We start from the raw sequence: 18,259 nt of genomic DNA, 5'->3' as shown, positions 1-18,259 counted from the left end.
TTAATACCAAAGAAAGACGAGACCCTCAGACCCATTCTGGACCTCCGGCCTCTAAATGCCTACATACATTCAGACCATTTTCACATGGTCACTCTACAACAAGTCCTCCCACTCCTCTGCCAGGGAGACTTTCTCACAACCTTGGATCTGAAAGACGCATACTTTCACATTCCAATACACCCCTCTCACAGGAAATACCTCAGGTTCGTGGTGGACGGGCAACATTACCAATTCACGGTTCTCCCCTTCGGAGTCACCAATGCACCACGAGTGTTTACCAAATGCCTAGCAGTAGTAGCAGCACACCTCAGACGTCAACACATTCACGTCTTCCCTTACTTAGACGACTGGCTGATAAAAGCCACGTCCCACCACCAATGTGTGCAACATACAAACAGCACCATCCAACTGCTCCACCAGCTAGGCTTCACGGTGAACTACCAAAAGTCCCACCTCATACCATCTCACACAAAGCAATATCTCGGGGCCACTATAGACACCTTCAAAGGTATTGCCTATCCAAACTCAGCCAGAATCACAAGCATTCAAGCCTTACGCAAAACATTCCTTTCCCAACACTCTCTTCCAGCAAGAGTGTTCATGAAGCTCATAGGAATGATGGCGTCTTGCATATTTATAGTGCCCCATGCAAGACTCCACATGCGTCCACTTCAAGAGTGCCTAGCACAACAGTGGAACCAGGCCCAGGGTCAGCTGACGGATCTGGTGTTGGTGGACGGCCGCACACATCACTCTCTGCAGTGGTGGAACACCACAAACCTTTCCAAAGGGCGGCCGTTCCTGGACCCGGTTCCTCAGGTGATTCTAACAGCGGACGCATCGCTCTCCGGCTGGGGAGCGCACCTCCTACACCTCACAATGCAAGGTCTATGGACGCCACAGCAAAAATCGCTCCACATCAACCATCTGGAGCTCTTGGCGATCTTTCTAGCCCTAAAATCTTTCCAAAAACAAATTTCGGGCAAAGCAGTCCTCATTCGCACAGACAACATGACTGCGATGTATTATATACAAAAACACGGGGGGACACACTCTCCCCAGCTCTCCCGCTTAGCCCAGAGCATATGGAGATGGGCAATTCCCCAAAACATCTTTCTCCTGGCACAGCACGTTCCAGGAGTACAAAACACCATAGCAGATCTGCTCAGCAGACAAACGCAACAACTACACGAATGGGAACTGCATCCACAAGTTCTTCACCCATTCTTCAAACAGTGGGGGCATCCTCAAATAGACCTCTTCGCCACCCACGAAAACAAAAAATGCCCAAGCTTCGCCGCCAGATACCCACACCCATTGTCCAAGGGCAATGCGATATGGATGAACTGGTCAGGCAGATTTGCATACGCCTTTCCACCTCTCCCACTAATTCCATTAGTGGTCAGGAAGCTACAACAGCACTCCCTCACACTCATTCTGGTAGCTCCAACGTGGGCCAGGCAGCCGTGGTACACCACGCTACTACAACTATCAGTGGTACCACATCAAAAACTGCACCTTTCCCCATGCCTCCTAACCCAGAACCATGGAGAAATCAGGCACCCGGACCCAGCTCAGCTCAACCTGGCGATCTGGCTCCTGAAATCTTAGAATTTGGATATCTTAACCTTCCCCCTGATTGCATGAACATCATCATGGAAGCCAGACGTCCTACCACTAGAGCATGCTATGCCGCAAAGTGGAAAAGATTTGTAATTTACTGCCGTAACAATACAATCAACCCCCTAGATGCATCCATACAGCACATCATATGCTATCTGCTCCATCTTCACAGGTGTAACCTGGCATATTCATCCATACGCCTACACCTAGCAGCGATCACTGCTTATCTACAAAACAGGCAGCATTTATCACTCTTCAGAGTGCCCGCTATTAAAGCCTTCATGGAAGGCCTTAAACGAGTAATTCCTCCCAGGGCACCACCTTCCCCTGTATGGAATCTAAATTTAGTTCTTACACGACTAATGGGTCCGCCCTTCGAACCAATGCACAAATGTGAGCTACAGTTTCTCACCTGGAAAACAGCTTTCCTTGTAGCTATCACTTCCCTTAGAAGGGTTGGTGAAATACAAGCGTTCACCATACAGGAACCCTACATACAAATGCATCACAGCAAGGTCATACTTCGCACAAATCCGAAGTTTCTGCCCAAAGTCATTTCCCCCTTCCACCTCAATCAATCAGTGGAATTACCTGTCTTCTTTTCGCAACCCCAATCTGTTGCAGAAAGGGCCTTACACACACTTGATGTAAAAAGGGCGTTACTATACTACATACAAAGAACGCAACCCTTCAGGAAGACTAAACAATTGTTCGTTTCCTTCTCTCCACCACATAAAGGCAACCCCATTTCAAAATCAGGGATAGCTAGGTGGATTGTAAAATGCATACAAATTTGCTATCAAAAGGCAAAGAGAACATTATCTGTTCCCCCTAAAGCCCACTCTACAAGAAAGTTAGGGGCTTCTATGGCTTTTCTAGGGAATATACCCTTAGATGACATCTGCAAGGCAGCCACATGGTCTACACCGCACACCTTCACAAAACACTACTGTGTAGATGTGCATTCCAAGCAGCAAGCTAGGGTGGGCCAGGCTGTACTAAAGACACTTTTTCAAACAGCTGCAACGGATACCGGTGGTCGCCGCTAAGGTTGGGTACTGCTATATAATCTATGCTAAGTGTACAATCTGCAGCTCATATGCCTCGAACGGAATATGCTACTTACCAGTATGCATCTGTTCTTGGCATGTAGAGCTGCAGAGTTGTACACGCCCACCCGCCTCCCCGGCTACCTGTATCCGTTCCAGTACATCTTATTTATATACAACACAAGGGTTTCTCACTGTTATTACTACGCTCCATCATTTCCCTGTTGGCGAAAAACAATCTGAGGATGGAGCCGAAGCCCATGCGCAGTACGGACCGAAGGAGGAGTCACCAAACTCGTGACTTCCAAAGACTGTCCAAGAAGAAAAACAAACTGCAAACATCCGGGCCCAACACCAGATGGCGACCTATGCTAAGTGTACAACTCTGCAGCTCTACATGCCAAGAACAGATGCATACTGGTAAGTAGCATATTCCTTTACTACGATCTTGCTTCTTTCTCAAAAAAAATAATTTTAAGGAGGGACATCTCCCATACATCAGAAGCTAACTCAAATTTATGAAACCTTTTCACACACCACATTTGGAGCAAAATAATAAATTACATTCTGCCCCAATAAAGGTGAGACACATGCCATTCAGTATTTCTTATTAAATATGAAAATTATGTGTCTCACAGTTGTATCCAAGAATAGAAGATGGTTTGCGAAAAGGTAATCCTGAAAGCTCCAGACTGATCGTCGGAGGTAAAGAGGCAAATCCGTTGCAAACTAAACCCAAGTTGTATGCTCTTTCAAGAGTGTTGCTTTGCACCACAACTAAATTAAAATACATCTTCATACTTTGTGCATATACGTGATTTTCCTAGCTTAACAAAGGTGTTGATGTGTTCACTTGTTGGGTGATTGTTATTTATATTTCGTTCTCCTAACAGCTACCATGGCAAACTGAACTGTTGGATGAGTGGGTTGTAAATCTCAACTGGGCCGTTAGATGGCGCTGTTGGACCATCATACATGTAAACCATTATGTATTTTTAAATTCTTAATTCAGGTCTTTTGGTATGAAAAAACACATTTTTTTCAAATAGGGGATTCTTTATTGACATACTGTGCTATTCCAATTGACAGTAGTCTGTAGTCTAAGACATATGCACCAAGGTAACTTATGTAAATCATAAGATATTTTATTGAAGTTTTGTTTGCTGCATACGAAGCACATTTTTCTGAGGAAGACAAATGACGTGCAACCTCTCTCTGCAATGTTCGTCTAACATTTTGGCACTGATCGCATCACTATGTTCTGCCTTTATTTGTGTTCAAGGGAAGATCGTCGCGTAAAAAAGTCCAGTGATTAACCTGGGCAGCCTGTGTTGGAATTTGCACTGTTTAAAGACATTATCATGCAGCTCGAAAAAATAATGCGTTACTGTTAGGCAAACCACAATGCATCGAAATGTGGTAATTTCTGCAAATTAAGAAAATAATTCACTGTTATCATCCATTAGAATTGTGGGCTTTGAAACCATTGCTATTTTGCCGCAGTTTACATTTTGCCATCGTCATCCCCTGGTAATGGGGTCATTTTGTTCTCGTGGCAATCTGGAGCTGTTCACTGCTGCCTAGCATTGACCAGCTGATTCAGGTGCCTTATTTGAGGCACTGCACATTCTACCAGAGCAGCCATGACTGCTTTTCTAGCCAAACTGCAGTTACAGGACAACTGCGAGCGGTGTGTGTGGCGAGTGACGGGTACCTTCATGCAGCACTGCTGCTTAGATGGCAATGCCAGGGCCGCACAAGAATTCAACACCCTGCTTTCAGCAATCTTTTCAGATGAGACACTGACTTGACTCATCCCCAGGAAATGATTGCCTGATGTTATGTTCTAAAAATGAAGGGAATTTCGAAGGGATAATCCAGGATCTGTAGCAGTCGACATCCTGAAGAGAAACAGGTCCTGAATGATCCTTAGTGTTGTCATGGGATGACCTGCTTCACAAATCTGAACTTTACTGCTCTAGCCTTACACATTTATTTCAGCGGCTTTCCCAATATTTCAGGAATTCTCAATTCGAGCAGTGCTCCCAGGAAGCTGCGACTGTCACAGACCCCCAGTGTACCCACTTACCTGGCAACTGCAGCCAGTTTGAGCATTAATTTGAAGTATGATATGGCATATTTCTGGAGGATTCTCACTAGTTCTCTGCTTACATATTGGCCATGATGAGACTGCAAACTCTCAAAAGAAGGATACGTTCTGACAACTAAAGAAGAGAGCTGAGGGTGCCCGTTTTTCCTCTGATGAGACTCCTGATGGAGGCATGCCTCTATTGATTTAAACTGAGAGAGTCTCTTTGGCATAAACATGTACTAATCGCTTTCTAAAAACAGGAAGGAAGAAAGACCTGCAAAGCAGTGTAGTAAAACTAAAAGAAACAAAGTCTTTTAGCCCTGGAGTTGAGAAGCCTCTGCCCCCTGCAAACGTACGAGAAGGAGACTGTTCTGAAGTGACTGCATTCTGCTCTTAGTGCTAAAGATTTTAGGGATTTTTGTTTTTAAGGGTTTTTCAGCAACTGCATCTCAAGCCCTTTCCCACTGGCTCCTCAGAGGTGGCCACTGAAGTGCCATCAGTTGCTCCTGCCCCTTCAGCATCAAGATCCTTCTAATCACTGTCAAAGAGGGTTAATATGGCACTGTTTTAAGGCTTCTTCAGTGGCCCCCACATCAGGGCCCATGACAGACGTTTAAGCTTCCTCGGCCTAGTGTGTTTCTTCTACTATCCCAACTTTGTCCTTTAAGAAACGCCGCCTCTTTGACTTTGAACATTTCTACCTCACCCTCTGTGCTGAAACTTACCTTCCCCTTGACAGACCTCCGCCATTCAGTCTCAGTGACTCCCTTCATCCGATCATCTCCTTCAATAGATTTGTAAACCTGTATAGGATTCGGAGTATCACCACAGATGACCTTTCACCTCTGCATAAAACAAGCAAATATGTAAAAGTTGGAGGAGCATCTATTTTATCATGAACTATTTGAAAGTCTCAAGGGAATAGTTACCGTACATGAGGCATTTCTCATCCCAACTTCTACTGCTCAACAAGCAATTTTATGTGGACCCTAAAAAGATGCAGAATAGGCCTAAACGATTTGCCTTTTTCCCCCATTTAGTACAGGGCACTGTTCAACCAATATGGTTGCGCCTCCGTCCCCATCAGATCAATCATCTCTTTTTTTATAGCCAATCAATACATTACCAGATTTTTTAGGAAAAAAAATCTCCCAAGTGTCAGGCACCAGAGTTCTGGGCTGCTAAGATCATGTCTCAAGGCAGTTCTACAAAGTATTTACAAGTTTATTCTCAAGACTCCAGCCAGGATTTTAAGGAGGCTCTTCAGTAGAGCATGCTACCCCTTGATATTACAGCGCAGGTGTATTGCCATGCAGTCCCCGTGGCGCATTCTTCATAGTTCTTGCAATACTAGTCTCAGTCCCAGCAGAACATTCTAGACCTTCTGTCCTTATGAAATAAGCTCTCCAGATCTCATGGGTAAGCTTCTCAGCTGATGGAAACTGAGACAAAGAACCCTAACACAGAAGTATTGGATAAAGCTTAGGAATTCATAAAAAATAGTTACAGGTCTTCCAGTAGAGGCTTCACCAACCAGTTCATCCAAACTTCTAACTGGCAAAAGCAACAACATGATCAGTCTTTTTACAACACTGCCAGGATACAAAATTAACAATTGATGAGGAGGACAAGGGTCGTAAAATGCGCTGGGAAAATCTGGTTCAGTTTGAAAGCTATAACTGTGTTCCTTTGCCCCATTGCTCAGCACCTCAGTGAGAGTGAAAATCTTTCAAGATCTTTTAGCGTGGCAGGGTATAAATAAGACATAGGAGGCAGAAATTATACTCAATGTTTAAAGGTTTAGAATTTAGAGTTTCCCTCCCAACGTTGCATCTAAGAGCTTTTCAGCTGGATGAACTGGTCCTGGATGTCTTCGCACTGCAGGAACAAAATGTACATAGAAGGAATACAGACCCATTCTAGAACTCAAGACAGCAAACAAATAAAAAGATTAATAATTTTGGTCTTGCATTATATTATTACAAGAGTTGAACAACGAGTGTGGATGTGTGTTAAACCACACACAAGCAGTGCAGAAACAAAAGCGTATCCTCTTCACACTCCACAGTCAGCTTTCTCAGTTCAAAGCACTTCCTTTTGGTTTCAAATCTGCCCTTCAAGCTTGTTGTTAAAGTACAACTCTCCCCAAATACAATTGACATTGTAGAGTATCTATCTGGATCTCTAGAAAATGTTGTCAAATTAATGACTAGGCTTCCATCAAGTAATTCAATACTTGGGGAAACTGTAGTTGAGCCAAAAATAACCATGGTGTTTCATTTTTATTTTTTCAAGAGTGATTGCTAGTTTTCTGTGCTGTCTTTCTCTTCAAACGAATTGTTACCTATAAATAAGACAGATTTCATCCTTCCCGAGCTTCAGCGGTGTCTCACTTATTGGTGCAGATAACAGGTAATTGATAGGACAAGATGACTGCCTTCGGAGCCTCAGTCATTGCGTTGGTGGTGGCAGCGACCGGGATGCCTTTCAAGGAGCAGCGGAAGCTTTATTTGCCACACAGATGCTATAGATGCGTGTGTGCTCCCAAGGGATGCTCACATGGACCAGCTGACGGTTCAAGAGAAGTGGTCAGCAAAACTACTTCTGACCACGTAAATATGCTCAAATTGAGACCTCTCCATTTAATTCTCAATTCTCCTCTATCATGACTCTAAAATACACCAGCCCCCAATAATTACCTAAACAATCTGAGAGACATTAAATACAAGATCCTCTTGAAGCTCAGAAAACATGGCACTGGCTCCTTTCATGAGATCTTCAGGTTGTGATAACTCGCATTCCAGGGATTTACAATACAAAGTATTGTAAACTGATGAATCATCTCTTGGAGGAACATGAATGGGTCATCCACGAAAATGTTCTTGCAAGAGTTCGGCCATCATAGAACCCTCCAAAATCTGAAGTGGTCTCCATCACAGGAAACACTGAGATTTTTTGCCCTTTGGTGCCTGAGCTCCATTCCAGGGGGAAGCCCTTTTAAATAGTTAGACAGTGTATTGTACCCTCTAATGCCGGTACTGCTTATACTGAAGGGTCGAAAAAGCACATGCAGTGTACAGCTGACTTTTCCGACATTGGACATTTTATAGATTCACTCATTTGAATTATTCTGAGTCTCTGTTTTTAGTAAGTTTAATGTCAAATGCTGCTCGTGGTTTGTTTGGAAGGTAATGTTGAAGAGTATGTTGCACAACCACTATGGAAGGAGACTGTTCACCACATAATTAGAATTGTAAGGAGATTCTGCAGCCCTCACTAGTTTTGGCCTTTTCACATCTTTTGTATTTGCAAGCTAATAGTAGAGGGAAGGCAAGCCAACAGCTTTGTTACACTGCGGAAAGCCTTTTGGTGAGACCAAGAAGTCCCCTCTAGCGTCTTGGTAGATTTCTAGGCCAATGTCCTATTCAGTGGCAGCACTCCCCTTAAATACATTATGAAAAAACTTAGTAGGATGCAATACATGGGGATGAGGAATTTACTGGCATTCTTGGGTTAAATGCTCCACTTGATCACTATTTTAAGCATAAGGTTGATGTTTGTGTTTTAAAGCATGATTAATGACATATAAATGCAAGCAATCTGTAAATGCAATTCAAAATAAGACAAAGTAAACCTCCTGTAAATGTAGTAGTTGGATGTTTATGAAAAGAAGTTAGATTTCCATCAAAATCGATTTTTACCTCTGATCACCTTTTGAGCAATGAGTGTCCCAGCATATGTGTCAGGTCATTTTCTTACATCAAGATTACAATGATTACTAAAAACTTACTTCCAGCAGTAACCACGTTGAAGGCTAAGGTACCACCGTCAATGATTTTAGAGGGAGAACTTGTCCTTCTCAGTCAGTCCTTGCCTAGGCTTGCCATAATGCCAGGATGATTTAAAATGCCCCTTTACGCTGGAAAAGTCATAACTATAGAATGCTAGAGGTCTCTCTTTCAGTTTTGCTCTTATTCTTCTACAAATGAGAAAGGTCCCTACTTAGGATGAGGTCTGAATAGCCACTCTACCTTTTTGTATTATTTTCTGCAGATGTATATTAGGCACATGTCTGAATCAAGATTGTCACACTCCATGCAATCATGGTATTCCCTTCTTTGTTCATTGTTAACATTTCGGTTAACCCTTTGGCTTCCCCTTTTCATGATGGGGTGTCTCCAACACTCCCTTATGACAAATGTACACCCAAAGTCTTCCTCATCTAACTCCCATTGGCAGTTTTTATTCATGTATTTATTTTTTAAACACTCCCCTGATGGCAGACAATTTCCTCCAGGTGCTTGGGGGTTGAGGGTTCAGCCAAAGAGTTTGCCAGTTCCCAGACCCTTTGGGGCACTGCTGAACTCCCAAATGAGTTTGTTTGATGCTTACTACCCAGCCACCTCATGAATATGTGTATAACATCATGAGTGACTGCACACATACTATGGATACATCTGGGAGACACTTGTCTGTGACCCAGCAAGGAGCCAGATACAATATTGGTATTTTTTTGTTAGGTGAATCCCTCATTCTTCTTTGACGGAAAGTTCTTTAATTTGTGGGAACAGCAACAGTCCCACAACTCAGTGTTTGCGCACTTATCTGATAAAAAACAACAGCACATGTATGGGTGGACCTATTGTAATGTACAGGAACAGGCCAAAAGCATGCCTTTTGAAGTCTGTATGATTTTTACATAGTCAGATCTTTGCCTTTTTATGTCTCGTGCAAAGGGGTCACCCACATATATAGGAGAAGTGTGGGAATATTGGATGGTGGAACTTCTGCAATTTGCATATAGCTTGACGCAGAAAACGAAGTTGTGTTTTAATTTATCACCCAGTGTAAGAAACTGGCTCTATATATACTGCACCAAAGTGAGGTACAGTGTGTATAGAGTCCAAGGGTCTCCAGAGGTTTGGCAGAGGTTAACGTTAGATAGAACCTTACTCTCTAAAGTGGTAGCTTGGTCGAGCAGTAAGGCAGTATCAGAGGATAGTGTTAAGCATTTGATGTACACACTCAGTCAGCAAATGAATTCACACACTCAAGGACTGAACTCTAGGCCAATTGTTTTTGTATACAAAGATATACTGTTATTTTATTAGAACCAAGCAAGCCTGATACAGGTAAGCATTCAATTCTTTTCAGTAATAAGTTACTTGTTGTCAACAGTTTTAAAAAGCAATGAAGATTGTACTTGATTTGATTTACAGGGGATGCAGTGGGTTGCAATACTTAGTAAATGCAGTACATCAAAATGAATGGCTTGTAAAATTACTTTTGTGTTAATCTTGTAATCCAATGCTGGACTCCTAGGTTCAGCACTGGGACATTTACTTAAAACAGGTAAGTAATTACGTATTAGTAGTTTGTACGATTTTTAAAGAATATTTTCAGATTTCAAACCTTTTGGACCAGTACATTGAAATACATAGGCTTTTCCTGTAAATTGCAGGTAAGTTACTTTTGCGTTACTTTTGTAATCCAGGGCTGGACTCCTAGATTCAGCACTGGGACATCTACTTAAAACAGGTAAGTAATTACGTTTTTGTAGTTTGTACGATTTTTAAAGAATATTCTTGTATTTCAAAAGACTTTTTCACAAAGAACCCCCAATGTTATCCTATGGAAGGAAATTCAATTCACAGGTAAGTTACTTTTTAGTTACTTTTCTTACTCAGTGCTGGACACCTGGGTTCAGCACTGGGACCTTTCCTGCAAGCAGTTTAGAAAATTTGGTTAGGTTATTTGTGCGATTTTTAAGGAATATTCTTAGTATTCAAAAGTCGACACTTGGAAACTTTTTGGGAGAAAAAGTGTCAATGTTATCCTATGAGGAAAAACAGGTTATTGGTTTCGAGGTAAGTATTTGGTCTTTGAAGTTAGGGTTCTGGGGCAAGATTCAGGGGTCTCCCAGGGTCAGTGATGCACTGTTGTTGCACCCCCAGTGGCACTAGGGCGGCGGGGTGCAGAGTGTTGAGGCCCAAAGTTATCCTATGGAGGATAGGGGACTCCGGTTGGTGGCTGCTGGCAAGCAGGCCATGGGGTCGTGGGAGCAAAGCTCCTAGGGTTAAGCTCAGGGCAAGTTGGGGACCAAGATAGCTCCAAAGGGGCACCCTCAGCAGCACTAGGGCGGCCGGGGGCAGGGTGCTGTTTTGAGGTCGGGTGCCCTGTTGATTTCAATGGAGATTCTCCGGGACAAAAGAATCACTGCAGGCTCGGGGACGAGGATCTTCCAGTAGTGACCACCACTTTGAGGGGTAAGTAAGGATGTAGAGGGTTGGTTAGGCACCGCTGGGTTGGGCACACAGGGGCGTGGGGCATTGGGTGCAGGGGTGACTTGGGACGTCGGATTTTCTTACCTGCTCTGGTCGCAGTAGGGGGGTCCTCTAGATTGAGGCTGCAGGCGTCGTCAGGAGGCTTGAGGCAGGTCAGAGGTCGCCGGATCTCGGGTCAGAATCGCCAGGGGGACCTCCTCGTAGTATTTGTCCACTCGAGCTCGGGCCGGATTCGGCGGGTGGAGAGTGTGCGGGATTCGCGATTCCTGGCTGGCACCAGAAGCTGCAGTTCAAACACGTCCGGTGTTCTTGGGAGAAACAGCTTGGAAAGTGAAGGCAGGCAGGTCCTCCAGGGTTTTTGAGGTTCCTGGCTGCTGGACATGCTGGGATTTCGCAGGAGCAGGTTCGAGGGGAGTCGGGCCTGTAGGGCTGGGGCCAAGTCAGTGGGCGTCGTCCTCTTGTTAGCTCTGCACAGCTTTTCGTCCTTCTTCTCTTCTTTTCTTGTGGTTGCTGGATGTGAGGTAGGAAGGTTCAGGGTGCCCCTAAAAACTAAATTTAGGGGTGTTACAGGTAGGTAAAGGGCAGGGACCAATGGGTCGCTTCCCTGGGGTGGGTACACCCCCTATTCAGCCACTATCCAGTGGGAGGGTGCAGGAGCCTGTCCCTGGTTGGCTGGGTCCCCCCATCCTCAAGATGGTGGGGACTCATGATTGTGCTTCACCACGCCTCCCCCACCGTAGGGGTGGAGTTGGCAGAGGTGGGCACACCTCTCTTCCTCACTTGTTTTTCCCGTCGGTTCTCCCGCCCAAAGTGGGGGGTAGAACCAGTGGGGACCAGTTGTTGAGTACAGCAAGTGGTCTGGAGAAGCTCACAAAGGCGGCAGGCCTTTGAAGCTTCCCCTGCCCATCCTGGGGGAGGGGACCAAGCACCTCGTCCCAGGATGTGCATTGTTGCAGGCCCTCGAGAGCGGATGGCTCTCGACCCAGGGGTCCAGCAACATGTCTGGTGGGTGGCAGCCTAAGCAGTCACTCAATCGGGACACTGGTTGTGGGGCGAGTTCAGTGGGCATTTCTAAAATGCCCTCTGTCGTGCGTTTTACATTGAAACCCACACTGGCATCAGTGTGGGTACAATGTGCTGAGAAGTTTGATACCAAACTTCCCAGACTTCAGTGTATCCATCATGGTTCTGTGGAGTTCTTAATGACAACCTCCCACCATCATATACTCTTTAATGGTACACTGCACTTACAATGTCTGAGAATGGACTCAGACACTGTAGTGGCACAGGGCTCATGCCTCTGTGCCCTCACCACTGGCATAGTGCACCCAGCTAGAGGGGTGACTGACCTAGGCCAGGGCAGTGGTTGGTAGGCATGGCACACAGGGATGTGTGCCATGTCGACTCTTCGCTTTTGATCTGCGCCAAGACATGCAGCCTACAAGGCAGTGTGTTAGTGAAAAGGTACGGGGCCCCTAAGGGTGGCACAATTGGTGCTGCAGCCCTTAGGAGCCTTCTCTGGTCACAGTGCCCTGGGTACATGGGGTACCATTTACCAGGGACCTACCTGTGGCCAGAGTTGCCAGTTGGGTTTTGTTTTGGGGAAAGAACACAGGCCCTGGGGTCCTCATTGGCAGGGCCCCAGAGCACATCAAGTCAAAGAGCATCAGTAGTCTGGCAACAAAAAAGGGGGGGGGGGTTACTGCAACAGAAACCCACTTTCTCACACCCAGACTTTGACATTTGCTGGGCAGTCTAAGTAATCCAACTTGCTAGGATTTATACCACACCACCCTGGCTTCCCCTCGGTTGGTAGGCTTCCTTCGTTGCTCACTGACCCTGGGCCTAAATACTACAGATACACCTTAGGCAGATATGTCCCATCAGAAACATTCCCTCGTATCTAGTGTTACTCTGCTCAAACCCATTAAAAATACAAATGTCTGGTACCCTCACACTGAGAAAAAGAGGTAGAAACACAGTTGTGGGTCAAGCCTTTGCTGGGATATCTTCAAGGGTGGGAAATTAACATGTTTTGGGAGATAAAATGTTGAAAGTCAGGAAAAATGTAATGTCAGTGCGTTATTCCGGCTAGCCAAACCAAAAGAGAGTTAGGAGTTCTAGTACCTAATGATAGAGACTTTAAGATATGTAAATGTTAAAAATATGTAGATGTGGTATCTTTGCATAAAGCCTAGTGGGTGCTACTGCGACCAGAAGGCAGGTACTCTTAAACAGCATTTCACGTTCAGTTGCTTTCAAATTTTCCAAAAAGCGCTATGCCTAGTTTATCGACTGTGTTAGCCCTGAACCCAAAGGGAACCCATTCATGTCTGATGCACCCTTACTCAGGAGACCCAAAAGTAGGTGGCAGTCCTTTGAAGGGGCATGCTCCTGCACAAAGGAGATTGGAGTAAATTGCCATGTTTTGGTATAAAGAGGTAAAAACCAGGCACACTTGGTCAGCATTATCTGCCAGCCAGCCTGGGCGAGAGACATGCTCAGCAATAGAATCCTTATGAGGAGTAGATGTTAAAAATAGATGGTTGTAGGGGTTTCCTAAATTAAATGCACCTTGTTAATCACCTGGGAACACGGCAAACCCTCTGGAAACCCACATATGTCAGCTTCTTCTCCTGCACTCAGGAGACTCTGAAGAACACAGATCGGGGTGGGGGAATCAAGCCTTAGCAAGTCTATTTCTGTATGCGCGAGACTGAAGGGAATTACAGGGTTTTGGGAAAAAAATGTTAATCTGGAAAACGTCGTATTTATCGTGTTATACCAGCCAGACAGTCGGGCCAAATGAGGTCTGGCCTCCCCTAATAGGCTCCTTAGGATCATACAGAATTATTAAATATATAGTATTTATTTGCTTTCCATATAGTTCTGCCCTTTAGATCTGTCATCAGATGAACAGTGTACCAACAAACAATGATTCTGTCATAATTTATTGATCTATGCTATTATTACATAATCGATTGTGCAGACTATTGTCCCGAGGAAAATCAACTCGTATTTGGTATTGCCAGACTCCAGACATCTAGGGCAATAAGGATTCCCGGTTTTATTGTTGTCCATTTGAGAAATGCAAGAAAACATTGAGCAAATTAGGTGTAAGCGTTTAAACAAGCGAATGCAGAAATTGTTTTTTTTAACCGCAAGCAGTAAAAAGTAAAAATTCTGCCCCAAAATACACTTTGGCTTCGGTCTCTGTGGGGAGATCTCCTCACTTGGTGATATTGGACCTCCACAGGGCTGATATTTAGATTCTCTCAGTCTCTTATTTTTAGGTTCCTCAGTAATGTAGAACTTACATTAAGCATTTACACTAAAACAAGCAAAACTAAAATAAATGTAAACAAGATTGCATTATCATAGTTATTCTAATAGTATTTGTGAATATACAGTAACTGCACGGGTTGTTTCTTCTTCTGGCTTGCTGATCCCTACAGGGTTTACTGCTGTATCATCACCTGAGGCAGAACTCATACAAAGAGCCCATGGCCGTCCAGGCCAGCAAGGACCGCCTGGACCACTTTGAAAGCTGTTTCTCCATCTTCAAACTTGATGTCCCCAATGGACACATCAGGAGCTCCAGCGCAGGAGCGGCAGAGCTTCGGAACTGGAAGGCTCTGCGTGTAGACTTGGTGGTCACCCCATTTTCACAGTACCCCTTTGCTCTGCTTGGGTGGACTGGATCAAAGGTGAGTGTGCTGTTGAGATGGAATTGGTACCATTATGTAGATGTATGCTAGGGGAAAGGCTAATGCAGGTGAGAGCCATGCGTTTTGTAACTACTGAGGAGAGAAATAAGTATATGCTCATTGGGTGGATGGAAAAGCTGAATTTCTGAAAGGAGGAGCAAATATGAGAAGCTGTTTAAGGAAATAAATATGATTGGAAAGGCTTGACAGAATTAACTATGAGTACAAGGAAGAGCAGAGCTCAAAGCCAGGACGTTCACATAGATCTTTCACATAACAACTATGGGTGTCCAAAATTTGCATGATTTGCTTTTGTTTAATTGTGAGAAATTTTGTCAAACTAAAAAGAAAATCAAAACTAGCATTTGATGCTATTTTAGAGTGAAGTTTAGCATCCAATTTGGATCTGAGGATGTATTTCGTGCTTAAAAAAAGTGGAAAAACCCCCCACAAATAATGCTGCAAACAGCAGCAAGTCGAGTTCTGTCATTCGTGTTGTTCTCATACTTTCGTGATAAATCTTTGCAGCCATGGTGTACTTGCAGTACATTTTTACTGCGAATGGTGTGTAATTACACAATGTAACAAAAAAATTAACAAAATAACTCTAATTACTCCTACTTAACATAAATGTTGCCCTGTCCAGGTAACAGCCCCTGTGCTGAGGTCGTGTTCATCCACACTCCAGCATTTCAAGTAGGAGCATCACAATCCTTAGCTCTCTATTATCAAAGGCCGATTGTCTGCAATAAAACGTTTAGCGAGGTTTGGGCCAGCCCCTTGCTCATGATTGGATGCCCTTCTTGTATGCCTCAGTTCGATATTCCTGATTTGATGGCTTTACTCCCTATTCCTATTTCACACCATTTTAGCATAACTTCTTTACCATTGTTTTGTTTGGACGGGGCAAATTGAATCCTTCCACTACTGACCTCAAGGGAGTATTTAATCATTTATGTTTTGCACTCTATACGAGTAAATCACTTTCTTTGCTCTCGCTGCCTCCCTGCTACCCCCATGTCTTTATTGCCACATACCTATCTGTCCCCACCCTGCACGTCCATTCTTCTGCTCCATCACTTCCTTCCCTCTGTCCTATGCTCTGCTATTTATGTTTTTTAGGTCGAACCTCGACAGAGCTTGCGCTGTCTGCAAGACCTGGTGTATCTCTTCTGTGGGCGTTTGGCACAGCCACCAATTGCCATTGGTTATCTGTGCCATTTAAAAATGCCTGCTTGCTATTGGTGCATTTGTTTAAAAGCCCCGCCTTGGTTTCCTTAGCTCTCTCCCTGGCGATTTCACTAAGAGTATAATTTGTTTGGCCATGACACTGTTCTAGCGTGTAATGGCCTCTCCTCCCTCTTCCTGTCTGGCCATTGCAGTTTTAATGTTGATTATACCTGGCGTCGGCAACAGAAACGAGAGTGGTGTTTCATGCTTTTTGTATGGGAGGCCTGAAGAGAGTGCTTGTAGGCATTTTGTGCGTGCTGCAGATAAGCGCTGACTGAGCACTAAATGTCAATATTTTTCTTTTTGCCTGCCCAGAATTGTTGTTTTTAACGCAAAGAAAAGACACTGCAATAACTTCTAAAGCTGTTGCTTGTTATTCCACTTCCCTGCGGTTTAGGTCTCTTTCTCACACTTACCCAACTGCGGCAGAACGTCCGTCACCCAGGATCAATTCGGACTACTTACCTTCTTATGTCTTCATAACCCTGAGCCTAGTCCTATGTCACTGTCTCTAGTTGCACAGGGTTTCACATGCCGGCTGGCTGTCATTCCTTTGTTATTATATTGGAGGCAAACTGGAAATATACCGTGGAGCATGAACGCTTATGAAGACACTACTCCAATTCTAATGCAACAAATAAAAACCTCCCTGACGCTCCGATTGCATTTGCCTCAGCCGAGCTTCACACCTGACAGCAAATAGAGGTGCGTATACCCTCTAACTTCATATGTGGGCAGTTTATTTATTCCACAGAAGGGGCGTCCTCGGCTCACCATGGGCTCCTAAGTTGAAGCCTACACTGGGAAGGAGCAGTCCTCCATCATGCACAAGAGCCGTCATGCTGAGGAAAGAGTGCAGCTTCGAAATATCAAAATACATTGCAGGGTAGCATGTGGGTTCCACTGTAAAATAGCAAACACAAGGAGATGATTGACGGAGCACTGAAACTTTTCAGACACTCACCCCCAGTCACAGATCTGGGTTGAATTCATCATCGTTCTTTAGCTCACTTCGCCACCCAAGTTCAGACCCAGCTATATGCAAATCAGTCTTGACCCTGTGTCTCATGGGAACAGTCCAGCCCAAATTGCCAAGCCAGGTCTTCCCAGGAGTGTAAACAAGCATCCTAAGACCGGTTTCGGGGTAACACCCCTTATCAGCCAGGCTAGCTTGAATCCAGTGGCAAAGTGAGCAAGGGACCCACATCTGGGCATACCCTGCCAACTTTGGGCAAACAAAGCAAACACAAGGAGATGATGGACGGAGCGCTGAAACTTTTCAGACACTCGCCCCCAGTCACAGATCTGGGTTGAATCCTTCCATTGTTCTTTAGCTCACCTCGCCACCCCAGTTCAGACACAGCTATATGCAAATCAGTCTTGACCCTGTGCCTCATGGGAACAGTCCAGCCCGAACTGCCAAGCTAGGTCTTCCCTGGAGCGGAAACAAGCATCCTGGGACTGGATTCCAGGTAATGCATATATTCATTCCCTAAATTAAAACTTTAATAAAGAGTGTCACTCCCTACCTCATTTGAGGCATCTTTTTCTGAAAGCCTCTTTGTGTGGCAAACCGCACTATTCCATAGATGAAGAGTTAAATGGAATTTAACTGCGTGTTATTTTTATTACCACTCTGACCAAACTTTAAAGTTTTACATCATATTTAGTGTTTTCCTTACTTAGTATAAGACCATTCGCTATAGAATGCAATGCTACAAAGAATTGACAAACATAGATTCTGCGTGGCCTATGTTTATCGAATTGACCTTTCAAATGCAACTTTTGCAATGTTGCAATATTTATTAGAAATGCAAATGTTCAATGTTGAGCTAGTATCGTCAGTGTAGTTTTAAAACAACAATGTAGCAAAGTAAGAATATTGGTCCAAGGTGTGCTAATAGCTAGTGTAGGCGCGAAGCGGGCTTACTGAAGAGTGGATAGACATCAATAATTTACAGGATACCAGTGAGATTTTGAAATTACCAAAGTCCACTTGGTGCTAAATAAAAATAATCTATATGAAGCCAACTGTATTCTTTTAGCAAATGGAAGTGTGAGCCCCAAGTTAGAGGGCCATTGCATTCCAGATGATCATTACTGTTTTGGTCCATTGGCAAGAAAGCTAAGTGCTCATTACTGAAGGTCTAATCTGTATGTCAAGGGTATCCTGTTATAGCAGGTAGGACACCGGTTGGAATCCTGTCACAACTGACTCAGTTGGTCCTCTTTCCGAAGTCAATAGTATTGGTAATCTGCAGTTTTGTGGTAAGA

At 44.3% G+C, this 18,259-nt stretch overlaps 1 protein-coding gene across 9 annotated transcripts in view; it reads left to right on the top strand.

The window, feature by feature from the left end:
• POLM (DNA polymerase mu) overlaps window positions 1-18,259 on the top strand; it is a 342,155-nt gene that overhangs the window by 297,512 nt on the left and 26,384 nt on the right. For all 9 annotated transcript variants that reach the window (XM_085634911.1, XM_085634917.1, XM_085634912.1 and 6 more), the window contains one exon: window positions 14,504-14,755. In XM_085634911.1, coding sequence (XP_085491037.1) covers window positions 14,504-14,755 — 252 coding nt within the window. The remainder of the gene's footprint in view (window positions 1-14,503; window positions 14,756-18,259) is intronic.

The sequence above is a fragment of the Triturus cristatus genome, chromosome 11 (genome assembly GCF_964204655.1).
Source record: "Triturus cristatus chromosome 11, aTriCri1.1, whole genome shotgun sequence".
NCBI classification, from domain to species: Eukaryota; Metazoa; Chordata; class Amphibia; order Caudata; family Salamandridae; genus Triturus; species Triturus cristatus.
The sequence above is the reverse complement of the archived record's forward strand: the minus strand, read 5'-3'. Positions and strand labels throughout refer to the sequence as shown.